Here is a 25,732-nt window from a genome sequence, read left to right as displayed (position 1 = left end):
AGAGATTCATTATTCACAGAAATGACTACATTTATTCCAAATTTTTACTTATTAAACCTAGAGGAAAAACTAAAAATACTTGAATTTGAAAGAGCGGGCGGGCGAGAAAGCGGGCGAAAGAGAGAGAGTGGGCGAGAGAGAGAGTGGGCGAGAGAGAGCGAAAGAGAGCGGGCGAAAGAGAGAAAGAGAGGCAGGGCGAGAGAGAGAGAGAGAAATGGAGGGCGAGAGAGAGGGAGGGAGGGCGAGAGAGAGGGAGGGAGGGCGAGAGAGAGGGAGGGCGAGAGAGAGGGCGAGAGAGAGGGAGGGCGAGAGGAAGGGAGAGCGGGCGAGATAGCGGGCGGGCGAGGGCGGGAGAGCGGATGGGCGAGAGAGCTTGCGCGAGAGAGCGGGCGAGAGGGAGAGTGGACGAAAGAGAGAGAGCGGGAAAGAAAGAGCGGGCGAGAGAGAGAGTGGGCGAGAGAGAGAGTGGGCGAAAGAAAGAGAGAGAGCGGGCAAAAGAGAGCGGGCAAAAGAAAGAGAGAGAGCGGGCGAAAGAGAGAGAGCGGGTGGGCGAGGGAGGGAGGGAGGGGGAGGGTGAGAGAGAGAGGGCGAAAGAAAGAGAGGGAGGGCGAGAGAGAGAGAGAAAGGGAAGGAGGGCGAGAGAGAGAGGGAGGGCGAGAGAGAGAGGGAGAGCGGGCGGGCGAGGGCGGGCGGGAGAGCGGATGGGCGAGAGAGCGGACGGGCGAGAGGGCGGGCGAGAGGACATGCGAGAGACTGAGAGGGTGGGCGAGAGACTGAGAGGGCGGGCGAGAGACTGAGAGGGCGGGCGAGAGAGAGGGCACGCGAGAGAGAGAGAGGGAGGGAGGGCGAGAGAGAGAGAGGGCAGGCGAGAGAGAGAGAGGGAGGGAGGGCGAGAGAGGGAGGGCAAGAGAGAGGGAGGGAGGGTGGGCGAAAGAGAGGGAGGGCGGGCGAGAGACAGAGAGAGGGGAGGGCGAGAGAGTGGACAAGAAAGAGAGACAAACTCACCAAAATCTATTCTCAAGATTGCGGCTAAGCCTGAAATTCCATATACACTGCTCAAAAAAATAAAGGGAACACTAAAATAACACATCCTAGATCTGAATGAATGAAATATTCTTATTAAATACTTTTTTCTTTACATAGTTGAATGCGCTGACAACAAAATCACACAGAAATGATCAATGTAAATCAAATTTATCAACCCATGCAGGTCTGGATTTGGAGTCACACTCAAAATTAAAGTGGAAAACCACACTACAGGCTGATCCAACTTTGATGTAATGTCCTTAAAACAAGTCAAAATGAGGCTCAGTAGTGTGTGTGGCCTCCACGTGCCTGTATGACCTCCCTACAACGCCTGGGCATGCTCCTGATGAGGTGGCGGATGGTCTCCTGAGGGATCTCCTCCCAGACCTGGACTAAAGCATCCGCCAACTCCTGGACAGTCTGTGGTGCAACGTGGCGTTGGTGGATGGAGCGAGACATGATGTCCCAGAGCATCAATGCCTTCCTCTTGCAGGAACTGCTGACACACTCCAGCCACATGAGGTCTAGCATTGTCTTGCATTAGGAGGAACCCAGGGCCAACCGCACCAGCATATGGTCTCACAAGGGGTCTGAGGATCTCATCTCGGTACCTAATGGCAGTCAGGCTACCTCTGGCGAGCACATGGAGGGCTGTGCGGCCCCCCAAAGAAATGCCACCCCACACCATGACTGATCCACCGCCAAACCGGTCATGCTGGAGGATGTTGCAGGCAGCAGAACGTTCTCCATGGCGTCTCCAGACTCTGTCACGTCTGTCACATGTGCTCATGTGCTCAGTGTGAACCTGCTTTCATCTGTGAAGAGCACAGGGCGCCAGTGGCGAATTTGCCAATCTTGGTGTTCTCTGGCAAATGCCAAACGTCCTGCACGGTGTTGGGCTGTAAGCACAACCCCCACCTGTGGACGTCGGGCCCTCATACCACCCTCATGGAGTCTGTTTCTGACCGTTTGAGCAGACACATGCACATCTGTGGCCTGCTGGAGGTCATTTTGCAGGGCTCTGGCAGTGCTCCACCTTGAACAAAGGCGGAGGTAGCGGTCCTGCTGCTGGGTTGTTGCCCTCCTACGGCCTCCTCCATGTCTCCTGATGTACTGGCCTGTCTCCTGGTAGCGCCTCCATGCTCTGGACATTACGCTGACAGACACAGCAAACCTTCTTGCCACAGCTCGCATTGATGTGCCATCCTGGATGAGCTGCACTACCTGAGCCACTTGTGTGGGTTGTAGACTCCGTCTCATGCTACCACTAGAGTGAGAGCACCGCCAGCATTCAAGAGTGACCAAAACATCTGTAGGAACTGAGAAGTGGTCTGTGGTCACCACCTGCAGAACCACTCCTTTATTGGGGGTGTCTTGCTAATTGCCTCTAATTTCCACCTGTTGTCTATTCCATTTGCACAACAGCATGTGAAATGTATTGTCAATCAGTGTTGCTTCCTAAGTGGACAGTTTGATTTCACAGAAGTGTGATTGACTTGGAGTTACATTGTGTTGTGGAAAAAGTCAAGGGGTCTGAATACTTTCGGAATGTACTGTAAATGATGTGTATGTATTATGCAGGCATCTGATCTGAGCCATAAGGGAGACTAAGCATCTACAATATCAGATTGGGGGGCTGCAATGTAGCCTATTTGAAAATCACCATCATGTTTAGAAATCACCATCACCCACTAATAAAACTTGTCATTTTTGCAGATTAAGTGTTTGAGCTAGTCATATATCAATGTTTACGAATTAGGTATGACATAGCCAATGAATATGTAGCACAAGTTTGGATTTCACCCCTCTCAAAATGAAATTGTTTTGACCGTTTGAAAAAATTGTGAGCTTATTTTCTTCTCCCACATTGGCCATACAGCGCGCCTCGTAAAAGTGATTCCGCATTATAAATATCAAATTTACCCTGTATATCTAAAAATGACAATATTGACTGATTGTTTAAAGCAAAACTACCAAAACTGATGGTGAATCTTAACAATCGAAATAAAATCTATTGTAAACACTGTTCAGCAAGTATAGCCAAATGAGAGTTGTTTCTGGTAGCTTACTTTTATTTCCGGTAAAACAATTTAACAGCCCATAGATACGAATAACCTAGCAAATTACATACAGTGCCTTCAGAAAGTATTCATACCCCTTGACTTATTCCATATAATATTGTTGTGTTACAGCCTGAATTCAAAATGGATTAAATATATATTTTTCCTCGCCGATCTACACACAATACCCCATCATGACAAAGTGAAAACATATTTTTAGAAATGTTTGCAAATTTACTGAATATGAAATACAGAAATCTAATTTACGTAAGTATTCACACCCCTGAGTCAATATATGTTAGAATCCCCCTTGGCAGGGTTTACAGCTGTGTGTAACTAGGCCACTCAGGAACATTAAAATGTTGTACAGTGTACAGTATATTTGCCGTTGTATTTTAGATTATTGTCCTGTTGAAAGGTGAATTTGTCTTCCAGTGTCTGTTGGAAAGCAGACTGATGAACCAGGTTTTTCCTCTGGGGCTTTGCCTGTGCTTAGCTCTTTTCCATTTTTTTTCATCCTAAAAAACTCCCTAGTCCTTGACGATGACAAGCATACCCATAACATGATGCAGCCACTCTGTCATTTAGGTTAGTATTGTGGAGTAACTACAATGTTGTTGATCCATCCTCAGTTGTTTTATGCCATCACAACCATTAAACTTTAAGTGTTTTAAAGTCACCATTGACCTCATGGTGAAATCCCTGAGGGTGTATTGATATATGCTCAAAGGGATATTAAATGTCTGCTTTTTTTTTGTTTTAACCCATCTACCAATAGGTGCTTTTTGTTGCGAGGCATTGAAAAACCTCCCTGGTCTTTGTAGTTGAATCAGTGTCTGAAATCCCCTGCTCAACTGCGGGACCTTACAGATAACTGTACCTGTAGGGTATAGAGGTAGTCATTCCAAAATCATGTCAAACACTATTATTGCACACAGAGTGCATGCGACGTATGCGACTTAAACAAATGGTTACTCCTGAACTCATTTAGGCTTGCCATAACAAAAGGGGTTGAATAACTTGACTCAAGACACTCCAGCTTTTTAAAATGTATTTATTTTAATTCATTCAAAAAGGGGTGTGAACACTTTCTGAAGGCACTTACAGCCTAATATCACACAAACCATTTTAGCATTTGAATGCTGAACGTGTTGCTCAAATGAGCGAGATCAGGAACAGGCCACCTCCCTCACATTGGTCAGCACGCGAAGCTGGCACAGTGCGCAGTTTGACCTGGCTACTGATATTTCCCAGGTTGTTGGGCAAGACTGTCAAAACAGTTACATTCTTAGTTTGTCCATAAAGGAGAGGACACATCAGTTGTACAAAAAATATATATTTTTGGAAGGTAGAAACAAAGAAATAGGAGCAAACCATCTGTGAATCTGTGTATCGTAACATTTGAATACATTTTCTGACCGATGCATGCTACATTTGGATCCGTTTTGAGGTCCGCGGACCGATGCGGTCATATCTTAAACATTTGAATAGTATGGGTGAATCGTTACATCCCTACTTTTAACTAGACCCATGTTTCCAGACCCGAACCAGCTCCCCTTACTATATCCTGTACTACAATCACGTCTGGGCGTAGTTATAAAGCGTCTCAGGGCTGGAGTGCTGATCTAGGATCGGGTGAAGAAGTCCTATGAACACAAGTAATCAAGTAATCAGGGATTCAACGAATGCATGAGGAGGCAGAGACACTTCTGCACCCACACACACAATTACAACAGCCACATCTAAAAGGGTCCCCATCATCATACCAATTTCCTAGCTGTAGCTCAACTCAATCCCCTCTCCCCCAAGAGCCAGCCACTCATTTGAGGACTGACTGTGTGTACACACACACACACACACACAACCATTTTACTCCACAATCCCTCAGTGCCTGCCTGAAAGGAGACTAGCTACACTACAGCACTTTCCCTGAAAATAGGACTGGGTAGAGGAACATAAGAGAAAACCCTTTAAAGTGGTCTTAATGCTACAGAGCAGTCCAGCTGCAGTGAATACGGTGATCATTCGCTTATAGTGATCTAATTATCCTACACAGATGTGATCAGTAAAAGCGGAAGGCACTGTATAAGTATTTGTTTGTTTTTGGTATTAAATGCATCTCTGACATCATCGTTGAGAGCATCATCATTGAGTGCAAGCGAGAGCGAGATGCCGGCCAGGCAGCAGTGGATCTGACTGACGTCGACAGGATCAGTGCGTGGGTAAAAAAAATAATAATAATCACTGGAGAAGCCAAGCCAGAACAAAAGCCTTATTACAACCTGTGTGTTCTAATTACAACCTATGTGTTCTATTATTACAACCTATGTGTTCTATTATTACAACCTGTGTGTTCTATTATTGCAACCTGTGTGTTCTATTATTACAACCTGTGTGTTCTATTATTACAACCTGTGTGTTCTATTATTACAACCTGTGTGTTCTATTATTACAACCTGTGTGTTCTATTATTACAACCTGTGTGTTCTATTATCACCACCTGTGTGTTCTATTATCACCACCTGTGTGTTCTATTATCACCACCTGTGTGTTCTATTATCACCACCTGTGTGTTCTATTATCACCACCTGTGTGTTCTATTATCACCACCTGTGTGTTCTATTATCACCACCTGTGTGTTCTATTATCACCACCTGTGTGTTCTATTATCACCACCTGTGTGTTCTATTATCACCACCTGTGTGTTCTATTATCACCACCTGTGTGTTCTATTATCACCACCTGTGTGTTCAATTATTACAACCTGTGTGTTCAATTATTACAACCTGTGTGTTCTATTATTACAACCTGTGTGTTCTATTATTACAACCTGTGTGTTCTATTACCACCACCTGTGTGTTCTATTATCACCACCTGTGTGTTCTATTATCACCACCTGTGTGTTCTATTATCACCACCTGTGTGTTCTATTATTACAACCCGTGTGTTCTATTATTACAACCCGTGTGTTCTATTATTGCAACCCGTGTGTTCTATTATCGCAACCCGTGTGTTCTATTATTACAACCCGTGTGTTCTATTATTGCAACCCGTGTGTTCTATTATCGCAACCCGTGTGTTCTATTATCGCAACCCGTGTGTTCTATTATCACAACCCGTGTGTTCTATTATTACAACCCGTGTGTTCTATTATTACAACCCGTGTGTTCTATTATCGCAACCCGTGTGTTCTATTATCGCAACCCGTGTGTTCTATTATCACAACCCGTGTGTTCTATTATTACAACCCGTGTGTTCTATTATTACAACCTGTGTGTTCATTTGTTTTATAACCTGTTAGTTCATATACCTTGCCTCCTTTTTTCCAGCACCATTTCAACATCATCAAATCACCTCTGCCTAGTCAAATTGTTTTAGGTATCTTTTAGTTGTCACTTTACTAATAAAGTGACAACTAAAAGATACAAAAAACTATTTATTCCAATCAACGTAAGCTAAATATGATGTGGCTGTCCATGGTTCGGATTTCTTGTGTGTGCGCGTGCGCGTTCGTGCAAGTATAAAGAAAACATGTCGACTCAGCCTACTAAACGCCAATGCCAACCTCCTCTCTTTCATGTTGACGAAACGGTCTATGACTCTCATACAGTACACGCTTTTAGTTTTTGTTGTCCTAGGCTATCTGGCTAAAACGCTTGCTCACGAGCCTGACTTCCTTTCATGGGCAACAAAGAGCCAGCTAGTTAACATTAGCCTACTACATCTAGCTATATATTGAACTTCCATCCTCTCAGGCCAGGCGCACAATGGATGAATTTATGGTTGGATCAGAATCGTTGTTATAATCATTGGCCAGTACAGAGAATTAAGTAGAAACACAAATCAGTCTCTCCATCCATGGCTAATTTGGGAAAGGGACAATTTTAGCTAGCTAGCTAGCCACCAGAGAACAACGACAATGAGATGCAACAACTCTAGTTTTTTCTATGTATGGCATTTTGATGTGAAGCCAAATCCAAACAGGACCATTCACAGTTGTACTCACTCAGTTAAGCTCAATGCTGATTGGCTATTATTTTATACTTTACCAAGGGAGGCCAAATGCTCGCTGGCTTCCCTTGCATTCAATGCGGGCGGCAACAATGTCACTCTTTTTGACCAGACACCATCAGATAGATGGGCTACATATACAGAGACAAATGGGTGCTGTTTGCTCGCTTGGATACTTTCTCCGGTGAGATAAATTCAGTTTCTTACAAACTGAAGGAAAATTGAAATTTTTGGGGGGACGCGTGGCATCCCTTGGCATCCATGGATGCACGCCACTGGATGTTGATAGAGATGGACTAGGCTACAGTGACAAAGCAGACCTCATTAGGCAACAACCTGGGTGACTAACAGCATGACCGCAACACCATTCCAGGGGTAGATACGGGCTGCGACCCAAATAGCACCCTACATCAAGGGTCTTCAACCTTTTCTTGATCAATAGGAGTTGAGAAATGAAGTTAATTAGAAAGAAGATATTCTCCTCTATTCTACTGTAGGTATGTAATTAAAAATTACTTTATTCTGTTGTTGCTAGTGATTAACAAACATTGTTCACACACACAGTACAAAAAGAATAAATGCAACAATTTCAAATATTTTACTGAGTTAAGGAAATCAATTGAAATAAATAAATTAGGCTCTAATCTATGGATTTCACATGAGTACAGATATGCATCTACCTTGAAAAAAAGATCTTACAAAAAAGTAGGGGAGTGGATCAGAAAACAAATCAGTATCTTGTGTGACCACAATTTGCCTCATGCAGTGCAACACATCTCACTCGCATAGAGTTGATCAGGCTGTTGATTGTGGCCTGTGGAATGTTGTCCCACTCCTCTTCAATGGCTGTGCGAAGTTGCAGGATATCGGTGGGAACTGGAACACACCGTTGTACACGTCGATCCAGAGCATCCCAAACATGCTCAACGGGTGACATGTCTGGTAAGTATGCAGGCCATGAAAGAACTGGGACATTTTCAGCTTCCAGGAATGTGTACAGATCCTTTCGACATGGGGCCGTACATTATCATGATGAAACACGAGGTGATGGCGGGGGGTGAATGGCCATCGATAAAATGCAATTGTGTTTGTTGTCCGTAGCTTATGCCTGCCCATACCATAACCCACCCACCAACATGGGGCACTCCTAACAATGTTGACATAAGCAAACCGCACGCCCATACACGCTGTCTGCCACCTGCCTAGTACAGCTGTGTGATCACGCTCTCCATAGCCGATGTGAGTAAGACCTTTAAACAGGTCAACATTCACAAGGCTGCAGGGCCAGACGGATTACCAAGACGTGTACTCCGAGCATGCGCTGACCAACTGGCAAGTGTCTTCACTGACATTTTCAACCTCTCCCTGACCGAGTCTGTAATACCAACATGTATCAAGCAGACCACCATAGTCCCTGTGCCCAAGAACACAAAGGTAACCTGCCTAAATGACTACAGACCCGTAGCACTCACGTCTGTAGCCATGAAGTGCTTTGAAAGGCTGGCCATGGCTCACATCAACACCATTATCGCAGAAACCCTAGACCCACTCCAATTTGCATACTGCACCAACAGATCCACAGATGATGCAATCTCTATCGCACTCCACACTGCCCTTTCCCACATGAACAAAAGGAACACCTAAGTGAGAATGCTTTTCATTGACTACAGCTCAGCGTTCAACACCATAGTGCCCTCAAAGCTCATCACTAAGCTAAGGATCCTGGGACTAAACACCTCCCTCTGCAACTGGATCCTGGACTTCCTGACGGGCCGCCCCCAGGTGGTAAGGTTAGGGAACAACATCTGCCACACTGATCCTCAACACGGGGGCCCCTCAGGGGAGGCGTGCTCAGTGCCCTCCTGTACTCCCTGTTCACTCATGACTGCATAGCCAGGCACGACTCCAACACCATCATCAAGTTTGCCGATGACACAAGTGGTAGGCCTGATCACCGACAACGATGAGACAGCCTATAGGGAGGTCAGAGACCTGGTCGTGTTGTGCCAGGACAACAACCTCTCCCTCAACATGATCAAGACAAAGGAGATGATTGTGGACTACAGGAAAAGGAGGACCGAGCACGCCGCCATTCTCATCGATGGTGCTGTAGTGGAACAGGTTGAGAGCTTCAAGTTCCTTGGTGTCAGCATCATCAACAAACTATCATGATCCAAATACACAGACCGTTGTGAATAGAGCACGACAAAATCTATTCCCCTCAGGAGACTGAAAAGATTTGGCATGGGTCCTCAGATCCTCAAAAGGTTCTACAGCTGCACCATCGAGAGCATCCTGACTGGTTGTATCACCGCCTGGTATGGCAACTGCTCGGCCTCCGACCGCAAGGCACTACAGAGGGTAGTGCGTAAGGCCCAGTACATCACTGGGGTGAAGCGTCCTGCCATCCAGGACCTCTATATCAGGCGGCGTCAGAGGAAGGCCCTAAGACTCCAGCCACCCTAGTCATAGACTGTTCTCTCTGCCTCAACTAACCGGTATATAGACTCACTTGTTATTTTACTGCTGCTGTTGAATTATTTGTTACTTCTATTTTTCACTTAACACTTGTTTTTTTCTTAACTTTTTAAAGCATGGTTGGTTAAGGGCTTGTAAGTATTTGGCCACATGTGACAAATACAATTTGATTTGACACGTGGAATTCATACATGAGCACATTTCAACAGATTGCCAGTGACCATCGAAGGTGAACATTTGTTCACTGAAGTCGGTTACTGCAGTCAGGTTAAGACCCTGGTGACGATGACGAGCAAACCCACAGTTTCATCAGCTGTCCGGGTGGCTGGTCTCAGACGATCCTGCAGGTGAAGAAGCCAGATGTGGAGGTCCTGGGCTGGCGTGTTTACACATGGTCTGCGTTTGTGAGGCCGGTTGGACGTACTGACAAATTCTCTAAAACGACATTGGACGCAGCTTATGGTAGAGAAATAAACATGAAATCTGGCAATAGCTCTGCTGGACATTCCTGCAGTCAGCATGCCAATTGCACACTCCCCCAAAACTGAGACATCTGTAGCATTGTGTTGTGTGACAAAACTGCACATTTTAGGTTGGCCTTTTGTCCCCAGCACAAGGTGCACATGTGTAATGATCATGCCATTTAAATCAGCTTCTTGATATGCCACACCTGTCAGGAGGATTAATTATATTGGCAAAGTAGAAATTCTCACTGACAGGGATGTAAACAAATTTGTGCACAACATTTGAAATAAGCTTTTTGTACGTATGGAACATTTCTGGGATCTTTTATTTCAGCTCATGAAACATGGGACCAATACTTTACATGTGGCACTTATTTTTGTTGTGTGATATATTTCTCATTCAAATAGCACACAGATGTTTGTTTAACACAACTTTTTTTCTATTGTATTCAAAAATCTATGGCTATCTATCCTTCTGTTTGTATTGGGGAAACAAAATGGATTACACCTGCCTGCCAAACATTCAATTGAGCTTTAGTAAAGGAACAATATCATGCAGTAGATGTCAGGGTCCGTGGATCAATAGCAGAATCTCCCTCTCATAGCTATGCATTGTTGAAGGGTAACAGCTAAAGACTATGGCCTCATCCGGAAGCAGTCCTATAAACCATAAGGACTTCACCTCGATTCTTAAAAGATTGAATAGGTATGAGCAATATGGTGGTAGTTCCACATTTCCCTCTGGTAGGCTAGTTGGAATTTCTGGGGAGGCCTGAAATGAAGGAGGGCGAGGAAGAGGGGTAGAAGAAGAGAATCTGGGTCTCTTCCTGTCCCTCACTCCTTTGATCAGTCTATTCTTGATTCCCAAGCAAAGGGTCTGGGCTGAATGAGGGATTAGGAAGAGGAGGAGAGAAGACAGCGCTGTGTGTGTGTGGGTGCTATAGCTGCAAGGGCTGACTCACCCGGAGTGACCCGCCCACGACACCAGCTCAGCGGGCCGCTAGCTGACTGAATACACCACACACCTGCTGTCTCTGCTTATACACAACACAGCAGGAGCCACAACCAGGGCCTCTGCTGTGTTGGCATGGGACTGTGTGTGTGTGCGTGTGTGGGTGTGGAAAAAAGTTTTGCAGAACAGAAATGAGCATAACCGAGCTACTGCAGATATAGGTGGGCAGACAGGCAGAGGCATGGTGAGCTGTTGTGTAGAGATGACTGGTTTTCAACCTATCGACTGTTTAGACGGTGACTCACTATGACGACATTCACAGGTAACAATAAAAAGAACAGATGAGGGCATCGTAACCTTCTGCCGTTTCGACCGCCCACTCCGTGAATACAACGGGAGCCTGTTCCACTGTACTTATATGACTGTGACACATTACTTCTTAACTGTGTACTAAATTGTGTGTCTTATGTGCTCCCGGAAGCACAATGAATTTCCCTGCCAGGACAATATAGTTGGATGGAACGGAGTGAATTACATAAGGTCTCTTGGTGTGACCCAATCAATGTTGATGAGCATTGACGTTTTCAATAGTGACAATTAGGCCGTTCCTTTCTTCTTCCAAGCTTGCTTCCCATCTCATAGCTATGCATTGTTGAAGGGCAACAGGTGGAGATTATGGCCTCATCCAGAAGCAACCCTACGCCTTTCACCTAGATCTTAAAATATTGAATAGGTATGAGCAATATTGTTTCAATTTAACTAGGCAAGTCAGTTAAGAATGTATTATTGTGCTAATAGGGTGCTAGTTCCACATTTACCTCTGATTGGCTAGTTGGAATTTCTGCTATATTGCTTATACCTAATAACCAATGCAATCTGATGTAAATGTGTCTATGGGCTAGTGGGTAAATTCTAAGGACGAGGGAAGGGGTTTAAGGTTATTCAGTCAGGGAGACCTAAAGTGAATGAGTGAGAAGGGATGATCCCTATTGGACACTGATGGGAAAGCCCGAAGTGGAGGAAGGGAAGGAAGAGGAGGAGAAGAGATAATCTACGTATCTCTCTGTCCCTGTCACCTCCTTCCTTTATCAGTCTATTCTTAATCCCCAAGCAGATCGTCTAGGCTGAGCGCTGAACAAGGGGTCGGGAGGAGGAGGGGAAAAGACAGCGCTGTGTGTGTGCTAAACCTGCCAGGGTTGGCTCACCCCGAGTGACCCGCCTGCTGTCAGCCTGTGACAGCAGCTCAGCAGGCAGCAAGCTCACTGAATACAACACACCACACTCACCTGCTGTCTCTGCTTATACACAACACAGCAGGAGCCCTAACCAGGGCCTCTGCTGTGCTGACATGGGACAGTGTGTGTGTGTGTGTGTGTGTGTGTGCGTGTGTGTGTGTGTGTAGAAAAAAAGTTTTACAACAGAACAAAACTGAGCACGACCGAGCTACTGCAGACATTGGTGGGCACAGGCAAAGGCATTTATAGATTTTTTTGTTTTTATTTGAACCTTTCTTTATCTAGGCACTTTCGGTTACTGGCCCAACACTCTAACCACAAGGCTACCTGCCGCCCCCAGGCATGGTGGGCTGTTATGTAGAGATGACTGGTTTTCAACCTACAGACTGTTTAGACAGTGACTCATCTTTATTTAACCAGGTAGGCCAGTTGAGAACAAGTTCTCATTTACAACTGCAACCTGGCCAAGATGAAGCAAAGCAGTGCGACAAAAACAACAGAGTTACACAAACAAACGTACAGTCAACAAAATAAAAATTGCAAAATCTATGTACAGTGTGTGCAAATGTAGAATAGTAGGGAAGTAGGCAATACATATGCCATAGAAGCGGAAATACTTACAATCTAGCATTAATACTGAAGTGATAGATGTGCAGATGATGTGCAAGTAGAGATACTGGGGTGCAAAAGAGCAAGAGGGTAAGTAATAATATGGGGATGAGGTAGTTGGGTGTGCTATTTACAGATTGGCTGTGTACAGGTACAGTGATCGGTAAGCTGCTCTGGCAGCTGATGCTTAAAGTTAGAGGGTGAGATATAAGACTCCAGCTTCAGAGATTTTTGCAATTCGTTCCAGTCATTGGCAGCAGAGAACTGGAAGGAAAGGCGGCCAAAAGAAGTGTTGGCTTTGGGGATGACCAGTGAAATATACCTGCTGGAGCGCGTGCTACGGGTGGGTGTTATGGAGACCAGTGAGCTAAGCCAGGTGGAAAGCATGGCCAGCCGTAGAAAAATGCTTATTGAAATTCTCCATTATCGTAGATTTATCGGTGGTTACAGTGTTTCCTAGCCTCAGTGCAGTGGGCAGCTGGGAGGAGGTGCTCTTATTCTCCATGGACTTGACAGTGTCCCAAAACTCTTTGGAATTAGTGCTACAAGATGCATATGTCTGTTTGAAAAAGCTAGCCTTAGCTTTCCTAACCGACTGTGAATATTGGTTCCTAAACTCACGATGACATTCACAGGTAACAATAAAAGAACAGATGAGGGCATCGTAACCTTCTGCCGTTACGACCGCCCACTCCTTGAATACAACGGGAGCCTGCAAGGAAATATAGTTGAATGGAATGGAGTGAATTACGTAAGGTCTCTTGGTGTGACCCAAGTCGGGGGTTACAATCACACTAAAGCCATGTGTTCAAATCAAGATGCTGATGGGAACATTGAGCTCCTCTCCTCCCTGATGGTAATGAGAGGCACAGCCTGTACCTCAGAAGGACAGGGTCGAACACGGATCCATGTGGGTTTGGGGGGGGGGGGGGCATTAGGGGACATTAATGGCTTTCACGCTGCATGTTCTTTCTTAGCCCTGGGCTAAGCCAAAACGTGTGCAGACTGAATGTGACTTAGCCTAAGAGACGTAGCATATTGAGAATGATCTTAGACTCAACAACAACAAATAGGCTATGCCGTGATGAAGGGATTGCTGTGTGTGTTATCACTCCATATAGCAAACTGAGATTCCAATTCCATTTTATATTTCAGTTTATTTCCTGAATTGACTGAATCAAAATGAAATTGACCCCAATCCTGATCCCCATATTGTCCAAGTTTACACAGTTGAATGGAGACCAGCATTGCCAGTTTACTGAAGCGAAGAGTGGCCTACTTGTCCAGCTTGACACCATTCTCCAAGGACTGGCCAAAAACAGCCCCCGAGAATTCCCTTCTCTGACACAGGCTTCCTACAATACCCGATCAAATTACATTCTCCCCAAAAGAAGGAGTGCTGATGCATGTGTGGCTGCTTACATTGAAGGAATTAAATAGAAAAAAAACATCTGAAGGTCCAAGGACTTAGTCTTTCTTTTCCTATAACACATAGCTTATCAAGTCAACCTCTATCAAACATGTTGACAGATTTTTACTTCAAGATAAAAACGCACACAAAAAAGTCATTGGACAGGGAGCCGAACCAAATCAAGCTTTATTTATACAGCACATTTCAGACATGAAATGCAACGCAATGTGCTTTAAAGTAAAAAATAAATATTAAATAATATTAAAGATAAAACAAAAAGAATGGCAAACTGAACTACTAATGAGCACCCTAAGGAAAAGAAAATCTAAAAAGAGGTTTTAAGTTATTTTTTAAAATATGTTCACAGTTTCAGCCCCCCTCAAGTTCTATGGCAGGTTATTCCAGAAGCTGAGGGCATAATAACTAAAAGCTGCCTCTCCATGCCTCTTGGGCCTAGGCTTTGGGATAGTTAAAAGGCCAGTGGCAGAGGACCTGAGGGACCTACTGGGTACATAACTCAAAAACATGTCTGACATGTGTTGGAGTGCACAATCGTGGATTGATTTAAAAACCAAGACAATAATCTTAAAATTAATTCTAAAACTCAGCCAATGCAGAGACCTTCAAACCAGTGAAGTATGTGTTCTCTCCGTCTGGCCTTGGTCAGTACCCGTGCTGCAGCATTCTGTATGTTCTGCAGTTGAACAATGGCTTTCTTGGGTAGACCAGACAGGAGAGCATTACAGTAGTCAAGCGTGCTTGTCATAAAAGTACGAATTAGTCTCTCTGTATCAGCCCGAGAGAGAAATGGCCGCACCTTGGCAATGTTCCTCAGGTGGTAAAAAGCTATTTTGATCACATTCCTAATGTGTGATTCGAAATATAGTTCAGAATCTAAAATAACACCTAGATTTTATACCTGGTGTTTTATCTTTATTGCCTGTGAATTAAAAAGTGTGGCTAGATTATCACTCTGTGCTTTGGCTCCAACAACAACTAACACCTACAGTATGCATGTAACACCCAGGCCATTGATGACAATCTTGAAGAGGGAGAGAATCTTTTGTAGAACTGTCTTCCAGTCTTCCATTTTGGGGAACATGCCCTTCAAAGTGAGTACCTACATGCTCCCTGTGTGCATCGTAACTCATCCACAGCAGAGCAGGCATTAAGTCAAGCAGCACTAACTGTAGGGCAGAAATAAACTCCGCTAGAATGTGTCTGCACTGAAAAAAAGTGTAGTAGTTCAAGCATGAGAGAATACATTGTGAGAATAACAGAACTGTTGTCCCAAGTACAACAAACAGTAGTAATGGGATGAAACCCATCCCCATATGCGTGTGTCTTTTTCGATTCCCAGTTCAAAGGTCAGTCTAGCGTCAATAAAAGCATCTCTTGGGAGTGCCCCAGTAGCTATACGTTCGAGATGTCCACGATGAGTATGACGCGTCTCCTCTAATGCCCAGGAAGCTCCGATTCAAAACTACCATTAGACAGCTCTGCAAGCATCATGTCAAAACACGTTTGTTGCTCAAATATGGAGTTTCGCCGAGCAACTGTCTTAATTTACTCCGGTTATGGCCGATGCGTACTTCCAAAAGAGGTCTAAATAAAACTGTTACAAGCAACCAAATAACAGCATCTTCAGCACCTCCAATGTTTTGAGCTGTTGTAGACTTCTGACCTGTGTGACAGTAATGAGTGATTTACATTGAGGAGCAAAATAGGCATTTATTTGGTTGCTTGTACATTTTTATTTAGACCTTTTTTGGAAGTACATAACGGACGTAAATGAAGATTGTTGCTCAGCAAAACGCCATAATGAGTAATAAGTATTTTGACATAACGCTTGCAAAGCTGTCTAATGGGAGTTGGAATGGGCGTTAGACAGGAGACACATCATACGCATCTTCGACATCCTGAACACACAGATTCTGGGGTTACTGAACACCAGAGATCTGAAGTGATAATGAAAACGGTCCATACTCCCAGAGTGATCTTAAAAAATAAAATAACCAGGTAACTTAGAAGAAAGATGAAGTGATCACAGTGCATTCATGACTGCTGATGAAGAGGATAACATCACATGCATTGATTGACATTAATGGTTGACTTATTGCCTGGGGAGAGTGACCTGCGCACTGAGCAGTCTCACAAGTTGTGCCTGTTCTAAAGTTGCCCCATTGTGGGGCAGGTAATAATTGTTTACTGACAAACAAATTGCTAATAATTCCAGTAGTCTGGTCCAGAACTGGCACCAGGATAAGAGGGCAGTTGAAAGGGGACAAACTTTTTCAGGGTTCTTACATTCGAATGACATTGGATTCTGCATATGTCAAGCTATACCACAAACATAAAAGTTCAAATGCCGAGACTCAGAGTGCTTTTGAAGTGACAGGTTGGCGCGAAATCTGTAGCCTATCTCCACTGTGCTGTATCAGCGTAAAATAGGGTCCTTCTAGCAGTCGTAAGGAGAAAGATTCAGCAAGAGGCAGATGTGTAAATGAGTGTTCGATTTATTTACACAGAGCTGGTGTTTAAATATCACCATCATTTTTGAAAGTATGTGAACACCCCTTCAAATGAGTGGATTTGGCCATTTCAGCCACACCCGTTGCTGACAGGGGTATAAAATCGAGCACACAGCCATGCAATCTCCACAGACACACATTGGCAGTAGAATGGCCTTACTGAAAAGCTCAGTGACTTTCAACGTGGCACCGTCATAGGATGCCACCTTTCCAACAAATCAGTTCATCCAAATTTCTGCCCTGCTAAAGCTGCCCCGGTCAACTGTAAGTGCTGTTATTGTGAAAGGGAAACGTCTAGGAGCAACAACGGCTCAGCTGTGAAGTGGTAGGACACAGAACAGGACAGCTGAAGCTCGTAGTGCCCTGTGCACAAAGTGAGGTCTATATAGAAATTAATGGTTTGTCGAGATTGGTGTGGAAGAACTTCACTGGCCTGCACAGAGCGCTGACCTCAACCCCATCGAACAACTTTGGGATGAATTGGCACGCCGACTGCTAGCCAGGCCTAATCTCCCAACATCAGTGCCCGACCTCACTAATGATCTTGTGGCTGAATGGAAGCAAGTCCCTGCAGCTATGTTCCAACATCTAGTGGAAAGCCTTCCCAGAAGAGTGGAGGCTGTTGTAGCAGCAAGGGGGGGTACCAACTCCATATTAATGCCCATGATTTTGGAATGAGATGTTGAACGAGCATGACTTTTGGTCATGCAGTATATATATATATATATATACACACACAAGGTTCTGACTTAAGAATGTCAGCCTTCATAAGAAAAAGCCTTTCATTAGGAAAAACCTGTCTTAACCAATAAGCACAGGTGGGGTGGCTCAGATACAGCCTCCCTTTGAGTTACCCAAAGGTGAACTAACTAGAACATCCCCAAACACTTAAATACATTTGGCAACACCTATTCTTGGCACGCTGGCCAGGTATATGTATGCATGCTACAGTGCGTGCATTCACACGTTAAACATGGAAAAACCAGACACATGCTCCCCAAACAAAGACTACGAAGAAATTGATAGTAAACTGGTAAATGCAATTAAATTAACCAAAAGTTCATCACAATTGTTGCGCAGTTCTGAGCTCGCCAAAAAAAAAAATCCACTCTGAGAATGAAAATAGTAGGAATGTATTATATTTAATGAATGATCAAAACGACCATAACCCAACAATTGACAATTAAACAAATAGTGCGCACGGATTGGAGCGAGTTCGAAACGTGGAGAGAGACGTGCCTATAGCGCATCTTCGCCACACAACCCTACCCTTATTCTGATCGACATTTTAAATTGTTTGAGACAACTTCCTCACACATACGCAGTAACCTCATACATTGTCAGGACGTCATTACGGTGAGTACTGTTCAGTATTTCTAACCATCCCCTTTAAAACTCACACCTCCCAAACTAATGGACATGTGACAGCAAGGCAGAATGGCACATTCCAAATGAGCACTGGGTATCATCATCATACATATTGACCACCATGGTAGGTTCATTTGGTGAATGTAGATTGGTGGAGCAAATAAAAGGAACATCATATCAGTTTCCCCAAGGCAGATGAAGACGTTGCCCAGGTCCTAAACACTGTCCACTAACCTTTTGGCGATGCGGGGGCATAAAATCCCCGCATGGGCCTTTGTTGAAGCAGGTAAGGGAGCATTCTCTGCCAAATGACGCACAGTGGACACGGGTTGTCTCCAGACCCCCCCAGCAGTGACAACTTCCATGCCACACCCAGGAACATTTTGCGGTACAGTTATTTTCTCTCCAAGCCCGGGGAAAGGGTCAGAGCACACAGCTCAGTCATAATCAATTCAGTGTCAGTCAGTAACTAGGTTTCCATCCAATTGGCCACAGATTTTCATGCGAATATTCAAAAATCTCCATAAAAATCAGTGTGATGACGTAGTGCACAAAATGTACTTTTTTTCTTACGTTTTTACGTACCTAATATAAAGTTGTGTTTCCATTACATTTTCAACTCTACTGATAGTTTGTCACAAAAACTGTTGCGTTAAAATACCGACCAGCTCAATTCAGTCTTATGTAGCGAAAACATTTATTTTTATTTTTATATTGGATAAAAGTATATCATACACTACAGTTGAGGAACAATGGCAAAGTAATTCTGCTTTGAAAGTTGATACAGATAGATTTTTTTTGAGCCAACCTGTCAATCATTTGACCTTTTATTATATAGGGACAAACTAAAACTGAGGGTGCTAAGCCACCTTCAGCCCCCTCTTGAAGCCGGGTACAGCCTGGTCTTTTCCCTGCATGTAGGTGAAATTAGCCACTTAAAATGTTCGGTCCAAGTGATCATAATCTTCTGGCAACCCAAAAAATACCCCCGACTTGCCCAATAGGCAAGTCCCTTTCGTGCACAGGAGGCTGCTAAGGGAATTACGGCTCATAATAATGGCCGGAACGGAACCAATGGAATGGCATCAAACACCTGGAAACCATGCGTGTGATGTATTTGATACCATTCCACTCATCAAGCCCGTTCTCCCCAATTAAGGTCCCACTAACCTCCTGTGCTTTCGTGTTACCATAAATGAAATACAGCATAGACATGATCATAAATCAGCACCAGGACAAGTATTAGAATCTTCTGCATATATCCAATGTTATCCAGTCTGACCAGACACCAGAACTTATGTTCTCATCAGCAGCTGACAATCCAATTATCCTGACCATTTTGACTACAGAGTCCTGTCAATGCATTTAATAAACAGGTGCTGCCATATTTCGGCTTATAGACTCAATTTGATGTACATGAATAAAGAAAACCTCAAGAGAATCTATTCTGTAATCCAGGTACATTGAGTTGGGGCAAGCGCCATAACCTACCAGAACTAATCTCAGACCAAAATAACCTTCCATTCTATGAGAGATAAATTCGAGACAATGTCGTATTATATAGGGTCGTGTCCGATTATCCATCAAACACCTGCCACCATAGAATAGACCAATTATTGACAGTTTTCGCACGTGCTGTCGAATTGTTGCACCCAGAAAGTAACTTTCGATTTCGATAAACATTTGTAGGAAATCATAAAGCATAATTAACATTTGTAAAAAATATTTTAAAAATACCGGTAGGTATTAGCCATATTGTCTATATGTCGTTGACAACAGTGGAAATCCGACTAGTTCATCTAATGTGCAACAGAACACGATGACAATTGCATTTCCGCTACGGTTACATTGTATTATTGTCTTGTCTGTCAAGTAAACTGAGTCGACGACAAAGTTTAAGTGTAACACCCTAGGTTCTAGAACGGAGTAGGATAAACCACATTACTCACGTTCCAAGGACTTCTTTGAACTCGAATACAAGCTTGATATCATCGACATTCTTCTTCCAAGATCCATCCCCGCCCGACTCTCCGTTCTCCCTCGCCATGTCGCCGCCAGGGAAGACCGAAGTGATTAGATTAGACACCGTTTTTCACCTCCTTGTGCTGACTCAGTGAGGAAATATGGTCCCGTCTCGTGGCGACTAAAGTCGGAATGAAATAGAGTTTCTTCCTGAGTGTCGCCCAATTCTACCTTGCATCGCTCCGCCAATGCAAAAGGTCTCCTACAGTAGCCCTACCACCAATCACACGTAGCAGCCTTCCTGCAGGTTATCAGACTAGCCTAATCTCTTTGATGTAATTGAACGGGAGCTTCCTCGTTATTCTGTCTCCTTTTGGTTCGGAACAATTCATTCTACCTCTTCAGATTCTGTTTAGGCTATGCGACTTGATAGAAAGATGACTCCGGTTGGCGGAGTTGATCGGTTAGTGTGTGTGTGTATCTGAAATGAACCGCTATTCTAGTGAGTCACGCTGCCTGCTGACCGCCCCCTTTGTTGTTATACCAATAAGGGGGAGTGGGAGGCTGCTTTCCTCTATTGTCCATGTAGCCGGCAGAGTGCGTGGGGATGAGGATAGGTAGGCTACGAGTGAACGATTGGTGTTCGTATTTCACCAAATCCATGACCCACTGACTTGCCTAGTTAAATAAAAGATTAAATAAAACATATTAAAAAATTGTAGTACGTAATGGCTATAGTCGACAAGCAAGTGGGCTTTTCCATGAATACAACTATGGTGACAGGGAACTATGTCAAGTCCTTCTAACAACAACATGATTACTCTGATCCCCTGGCATTGCCTTATGCCCTTATAGGCCTGATCCAACCTACATGGCCTCAACCAAGCCAAAAGATGTGTAACAGTTTTCTGCATGTACAGTATATGCACGTGCCTGATCTATGTTATCACATTCAGCAGTCATCCTTCTCTACTATATCATTATGAGACAGATACTTTTTATTTCCCCAAAGCAAAAGGGACATCGCCATTGCTGTTAGCCGAGATGATTATATAGAAAACCAATTCAAATCGGTTAATTCAAGTGTCAGAGATTCTGAAGGAAGTGCAATTGGTCTTCTGCCCATTACAATGTGTTAATGAGATGGTGGAGCCTCACCGGTCTGTCTCCCTGGACAGACTGGTTCATCTCGGAGCAGATCACAAATCAACCCTAATGTAGCATCCTTAAGCTTTAGGCCTGACCCACCATCCTGACTGCTGCACACAGTTTAATAGCCAAACAGAGAGATCAGGGTGGTCGAACAAGGCTACCTTGTCCCTGTCCAAAACACGACCTCTAGCCCCTAAGCCAGGGTTTTGCATATGCACAAAAAGCTTATTTCTCTCAATTTGTGCACAAATGTATTTACATCCCTGTTAGTGAGCGTTTCTCCTTTGCCAAGATAATCCATCCACCTGACATGTGTGGCATATCAAGAAGCGGATTAAACAGCATGATCAGGTGTACCTTGTGCTGGGGACAAAGGCCAAGCTAAAATATGCAGTTTTGTCATAACACAATGCCACAGATGTCTTAAGTTGAGGGAGTGTGCAATTGGCATGCTGACTGCAGGAATGTCCAGCAGAGCTGTTGCCAGAAAATGTAATGTTCATTTCTAGGGATGCACGATATAACGGAATCGGCTGATATTAGCTAAAAATGGCAATATCGGCTCTATGTCTAGTTTAACGCCGACGTTCAAAACCGATGTCACGGCTGACGTGCATACCTGTATAACGTCGGTAGATGACGTACTGACGGCACGAAAAACACAGCGCTGCACGTGCAAAACACAGCATTCCTAACCTAGCCCACAATGTCTGCTGTGTGGATATATTTAGGTTTCAAAAGGAAGATAACGAAAAGGCCATATGCAAAGTTATTCTGCTATTATTTCCAGAGGGGAGAAAGTTAAATCTTTCAATACCACAAACCTAATTACTCATTTCAAAGTGCATCACCCCCAGACGTTCAGCGACTACTTAGAACAAAAGCAGAAAAAAACTAAACGCACACTTCCAACAACTAAACAAGTCGAGTAGTCATTTGAAAGACAAATACAATTTCAGCGAGACACCTCAATGGCGAAATCCATTAACACCAAGATAATGGAATTCATTGCCCTTGACAATCAACTGTTCTCTGTCGTGGATGATGTTGGCTTTCGCTGACTGGTCGAGTACCGCAAGCCCTGGTACACACTACCAAGTAGGCTCCATTTTTCAGATGTTACCCTACAGGAGTTACACAGTATAGTTGAAACGCACATCCTTGAGCTACTTGCTATGGGAGTCACTGCCATTAGCTTCACGACTGACATTTGGACCAGCGATGTCAGCCCCATGAGCATGCAGAGTCTGACAGCACAGTGGGTCGATGAGGATTTCGTACTGAGGAACGCTGTATTGCATGCTCAAGAATGTGCTGGTTCTCATACCGCTGCTGCCATTTCAATGGCATTTGAGAACATGTTTGAAACTAGGAAAATCTCCAAGAACAAAGTACACGCTGTGCTACGTGATAATGCACGTAACATGACAAAGGCTTTGGAAGAATGCGGAGTCGGCAATTTGCCATGCATGGCACACACGCTGCAAATGGCTGTGAACGAAGGTGTTTTGGCCCCAACGCAGCATATCTGAGACAGTGGCAACAGGTAAGGAAGATAGTGGGTCATTTTAAACACTCACCGCTAGCTTACAGCTGCCTGCAAGCAACACAGGAGCAGCTTGGAGTGAAAACGAAAAGGCGTAAGCAAGACGTTTCCACCAGATAGAACAGTACTTTTTACATGACGTAGAGCCTGCTGGAACAAAAACGAGTGCTTGGCGTGTACGCAGCCGACTAGGAGTTACCTGCAACAATCAGTACAAACCAGTGGACTCTCATTGAAAACATTAACACGCCCCTAGCTCCAACTGACTCGAGAAATAAGCTCATCAACTGCGTCTGCAGCAGACGTGATACCCTCCGTCAAGACATTGAAACGCCCGCTCAACAAAACTGCCGACACAGACCGTGGGGTTAAAACTTGGAAAATAACTCCACTAGAGGATGTGAACAAGCGATTCGTTGGCAGTCTCTCTGAGCCTCTTTACAGTGTCGCCATCATGCTCGATGCCAGGTACAAGGACCACTACTTCGATGCAGACAAGAAACAGGGTTTACGTGAAACGTTAGACACAGCTGGACAAGATGGAAAACGGACACGCTGACAGTGCACAACAAGGAAGAAAGGCCACGGACAGACAGAGCTGAAACTTCACTGCTTGACATGTATGATGATATCCTGGTTGAGAAAGAACAACGAAACAGCACAGCAAGTAAGTGAAAGAAATAGGTTGATTATGTTTTACTGGTAATGGGGACATATATAAATGCCAACAAAATAACTTTTTGGTCAGTGTATGTACAGTTGAAGTCGGAAGTTTACATACACTTAGGTTGGAGTCATTTAAACTCGTTTTTCAACCACTCCACAAATTTCTTGTTAACAAACTATAGTTTTGGCAAGTCGGTTAGGACATCTACTTTGTGCATGACAAAAGTAATTTTTCCAACAATTGTTTACAGATTATTTCACTTATAATTCACTGTATGAAACACTGTGAAACTATCCCAGTTCTTCCATGGACTACATACTGTTAGGTTCTAAATATCAGAGTAAGAAATTGACAGACACTATGAAAGCTCCAACCAAGTTTATTCACCCATTGGGTCAATACAGCTGCATAAGACAAAAACAATTTCCACCAGTGGTAATAAACTCAGCAAAAAAAGAAACGTCCCTTTTTCAGGACCCTGTCTTTCAAAGTTAATTTGTAAAAATCAAAGGGTTTAAACACTGCTTGTTGTTCATTGCTTGTTCAATGAATCATAAACAATTAATGAACATGCACCTGTGGAACGGTCGTTAAGACACTAACAGCTTAGACGGTAGGCAATTAAGGTCAGTTATGAAAACTTAGGATACTAAAGAGGCCTTTCTACTGACTCTGAAAAACACCAAAAGAAAGATTCCCAGGGTCCCTGCTCATCTGCGTGAACGTGCCTTATGACTCCTTGCAGCATGCCTGAGGACTGCAGATGTGGCCAGGGCAATAAATTGCAATGTCCGTACTGTGAGACGCCTAAGACAGCGCTACAGGAAGACAGGACGGACAGCTGATCGTCCTCGCAGTGGTAGACCACGTGTAACAACACCTGCACAGGATCGGTACATCTGAACATCACATCTGCGGGACAGGTACAGGATGGCAACAACTGCCCGAGTTACACCAGGAATGCACAATCCCTCCATCAGTGCTCAGACTGTCCGCAATAGTCTGAGAGAGGCTGGACTGAGGGCTTATAGGCATGTTGTAAGGCAGGTCCTCACCAGACATCACCAGCAACAATGTCGCCTATGGGCACAAACCCAGTCGCTGGACCAGACAGGACTGGCAAAAAGTGCTCTTCACTGACGAGTCGCGGTTTTGTCTTAGCAGGGGTGATGGTCGGATTTGCGTTTATCGTCAAAGGAATGAGCATTACACCGAGGCCTGTACTCTGGAGCGGGATCGATTTGGAGGTGGAGGGTCCGTCATGGTCTAGGGCAGTGTGTCACAGCATCATCGGACTGAGCTTGTTGTCATTGCAGGCAATCTCAACGCTGTGCGTTACAGGGAAGACATCCTCCTCCCTTATGTGGTACCCTTCCTGCAGGCTCATCCTGACATGATCCTCCAGCATGACAATGCCACCAGCCATACTGCTCATTCTGTGCATGATTTCCTGCAAGACAGGAATGTCAGTGTTCTGCCATGGCCAGCGAAGAGCCCGGATCTCAATCCTATTGAGCACGTCTGGGACCTGTTGGATCTGTTGGAACTGTTGGAACTTGCAGGTGCCTTGGTGGAAGAGTTGGGTAACATCTCACAGCAAGAACTGGCAAATCTGGTGCAGTCCATAAGGAGGAAATGCACTGCAGTACTTAATGCAGCTGGTGGCCACACCAGATACTGACTGTTACTTTTGATTTTGACCCCCCCTTTGTTCAGGGACACATTATTCCATTTCTGTTAGTCACATGTTTGTGGAACTTACTCAGTTTGTGTTTCAGTTATTCAATCTTATGTTCATACAAATATTTACACATTAAGTTTGCTGAAAATAAAAACGCAGTTGACAGTGAGAACTTTTTTGTTGTTGCTGAGTTGATATACAGTATATCTCCTCTTCTCTAAACATTACATCGTTATTGCTAGGCAGGAAGTTAAGTAATACGGACAATAAACTGTTCCTTCTCCCTTAATGTGACCTGACCTCGACCCCCGTTTCCTCACTAATCCACCCTTATCGGTGCCTGCCAACATGTGATCGTCCTCCCTGCACTCAGTGCATTCCAAGCTTAATTGCTTCTACCATTTAAATTCCTCCTACAGATACCCATTAACTTCTGCTGTATAAACCAGACTATGGCACTCCTCATGTCTCTAGTATAAAGATTAACCATATTTAAAGTTTAGAAATCCAAACCCATCAATACTCAGACATGTCATCCATTGAGCATGTTTGGGATGCTCTGGGTTGACAGCATGTTCC

At 44.3% G+C, this 25,732-nt stretch overlaps 1 protein-coding gene across 2 annotated transcripts in view; it reads right to left on the bottom strand.

Annotated features, from left to right (window-relative positions):
• The window catches only part of LOC139540381 (calcium/calmodulin-dependent protein kinase type 1D-like), a 46,688-nt gene extending 26,116 nt beyond the window's left edge, over positions 1-20,572 (bottom strand). For both annotated transcript variants that reach the window (XM_071344164.1, XM_071344165.1), the window contains exon 1: positions 20,095-20,572. In XM_071344164.1, coding sequence (XP_071200265.1) covers positions 20,095-20,192 — 98 coding nt within the window. In that variant the 5' untranslated portion in view covers positions 20,193-20,572. The remainder of the gene's footprint in view (positions 1-20,094) is intronic.
• Positions 20,573-25,732: the final 5,160 nt, after the last annotated feature.

This window comes from Salvelinus alpinus, chromosome 15, assembly GCF_045679555.1.
Source record: "Salvelinus alpinus chromosome 15, SLU_Salpinus.1, whole genome shotgun sequence".
Taxonomy (NCBI): domain Eukaryota; kingdom Metazoa; phylum Chordata; class Actinopteri; order Salmoniformes; family Salmonidae; genus Salvelinus; species Salvelinus alpinus.
Note: the sequence above shows the minus strand (reverse complement) of the source record. Positions and strands in the feature narration are given on the sequence as shown.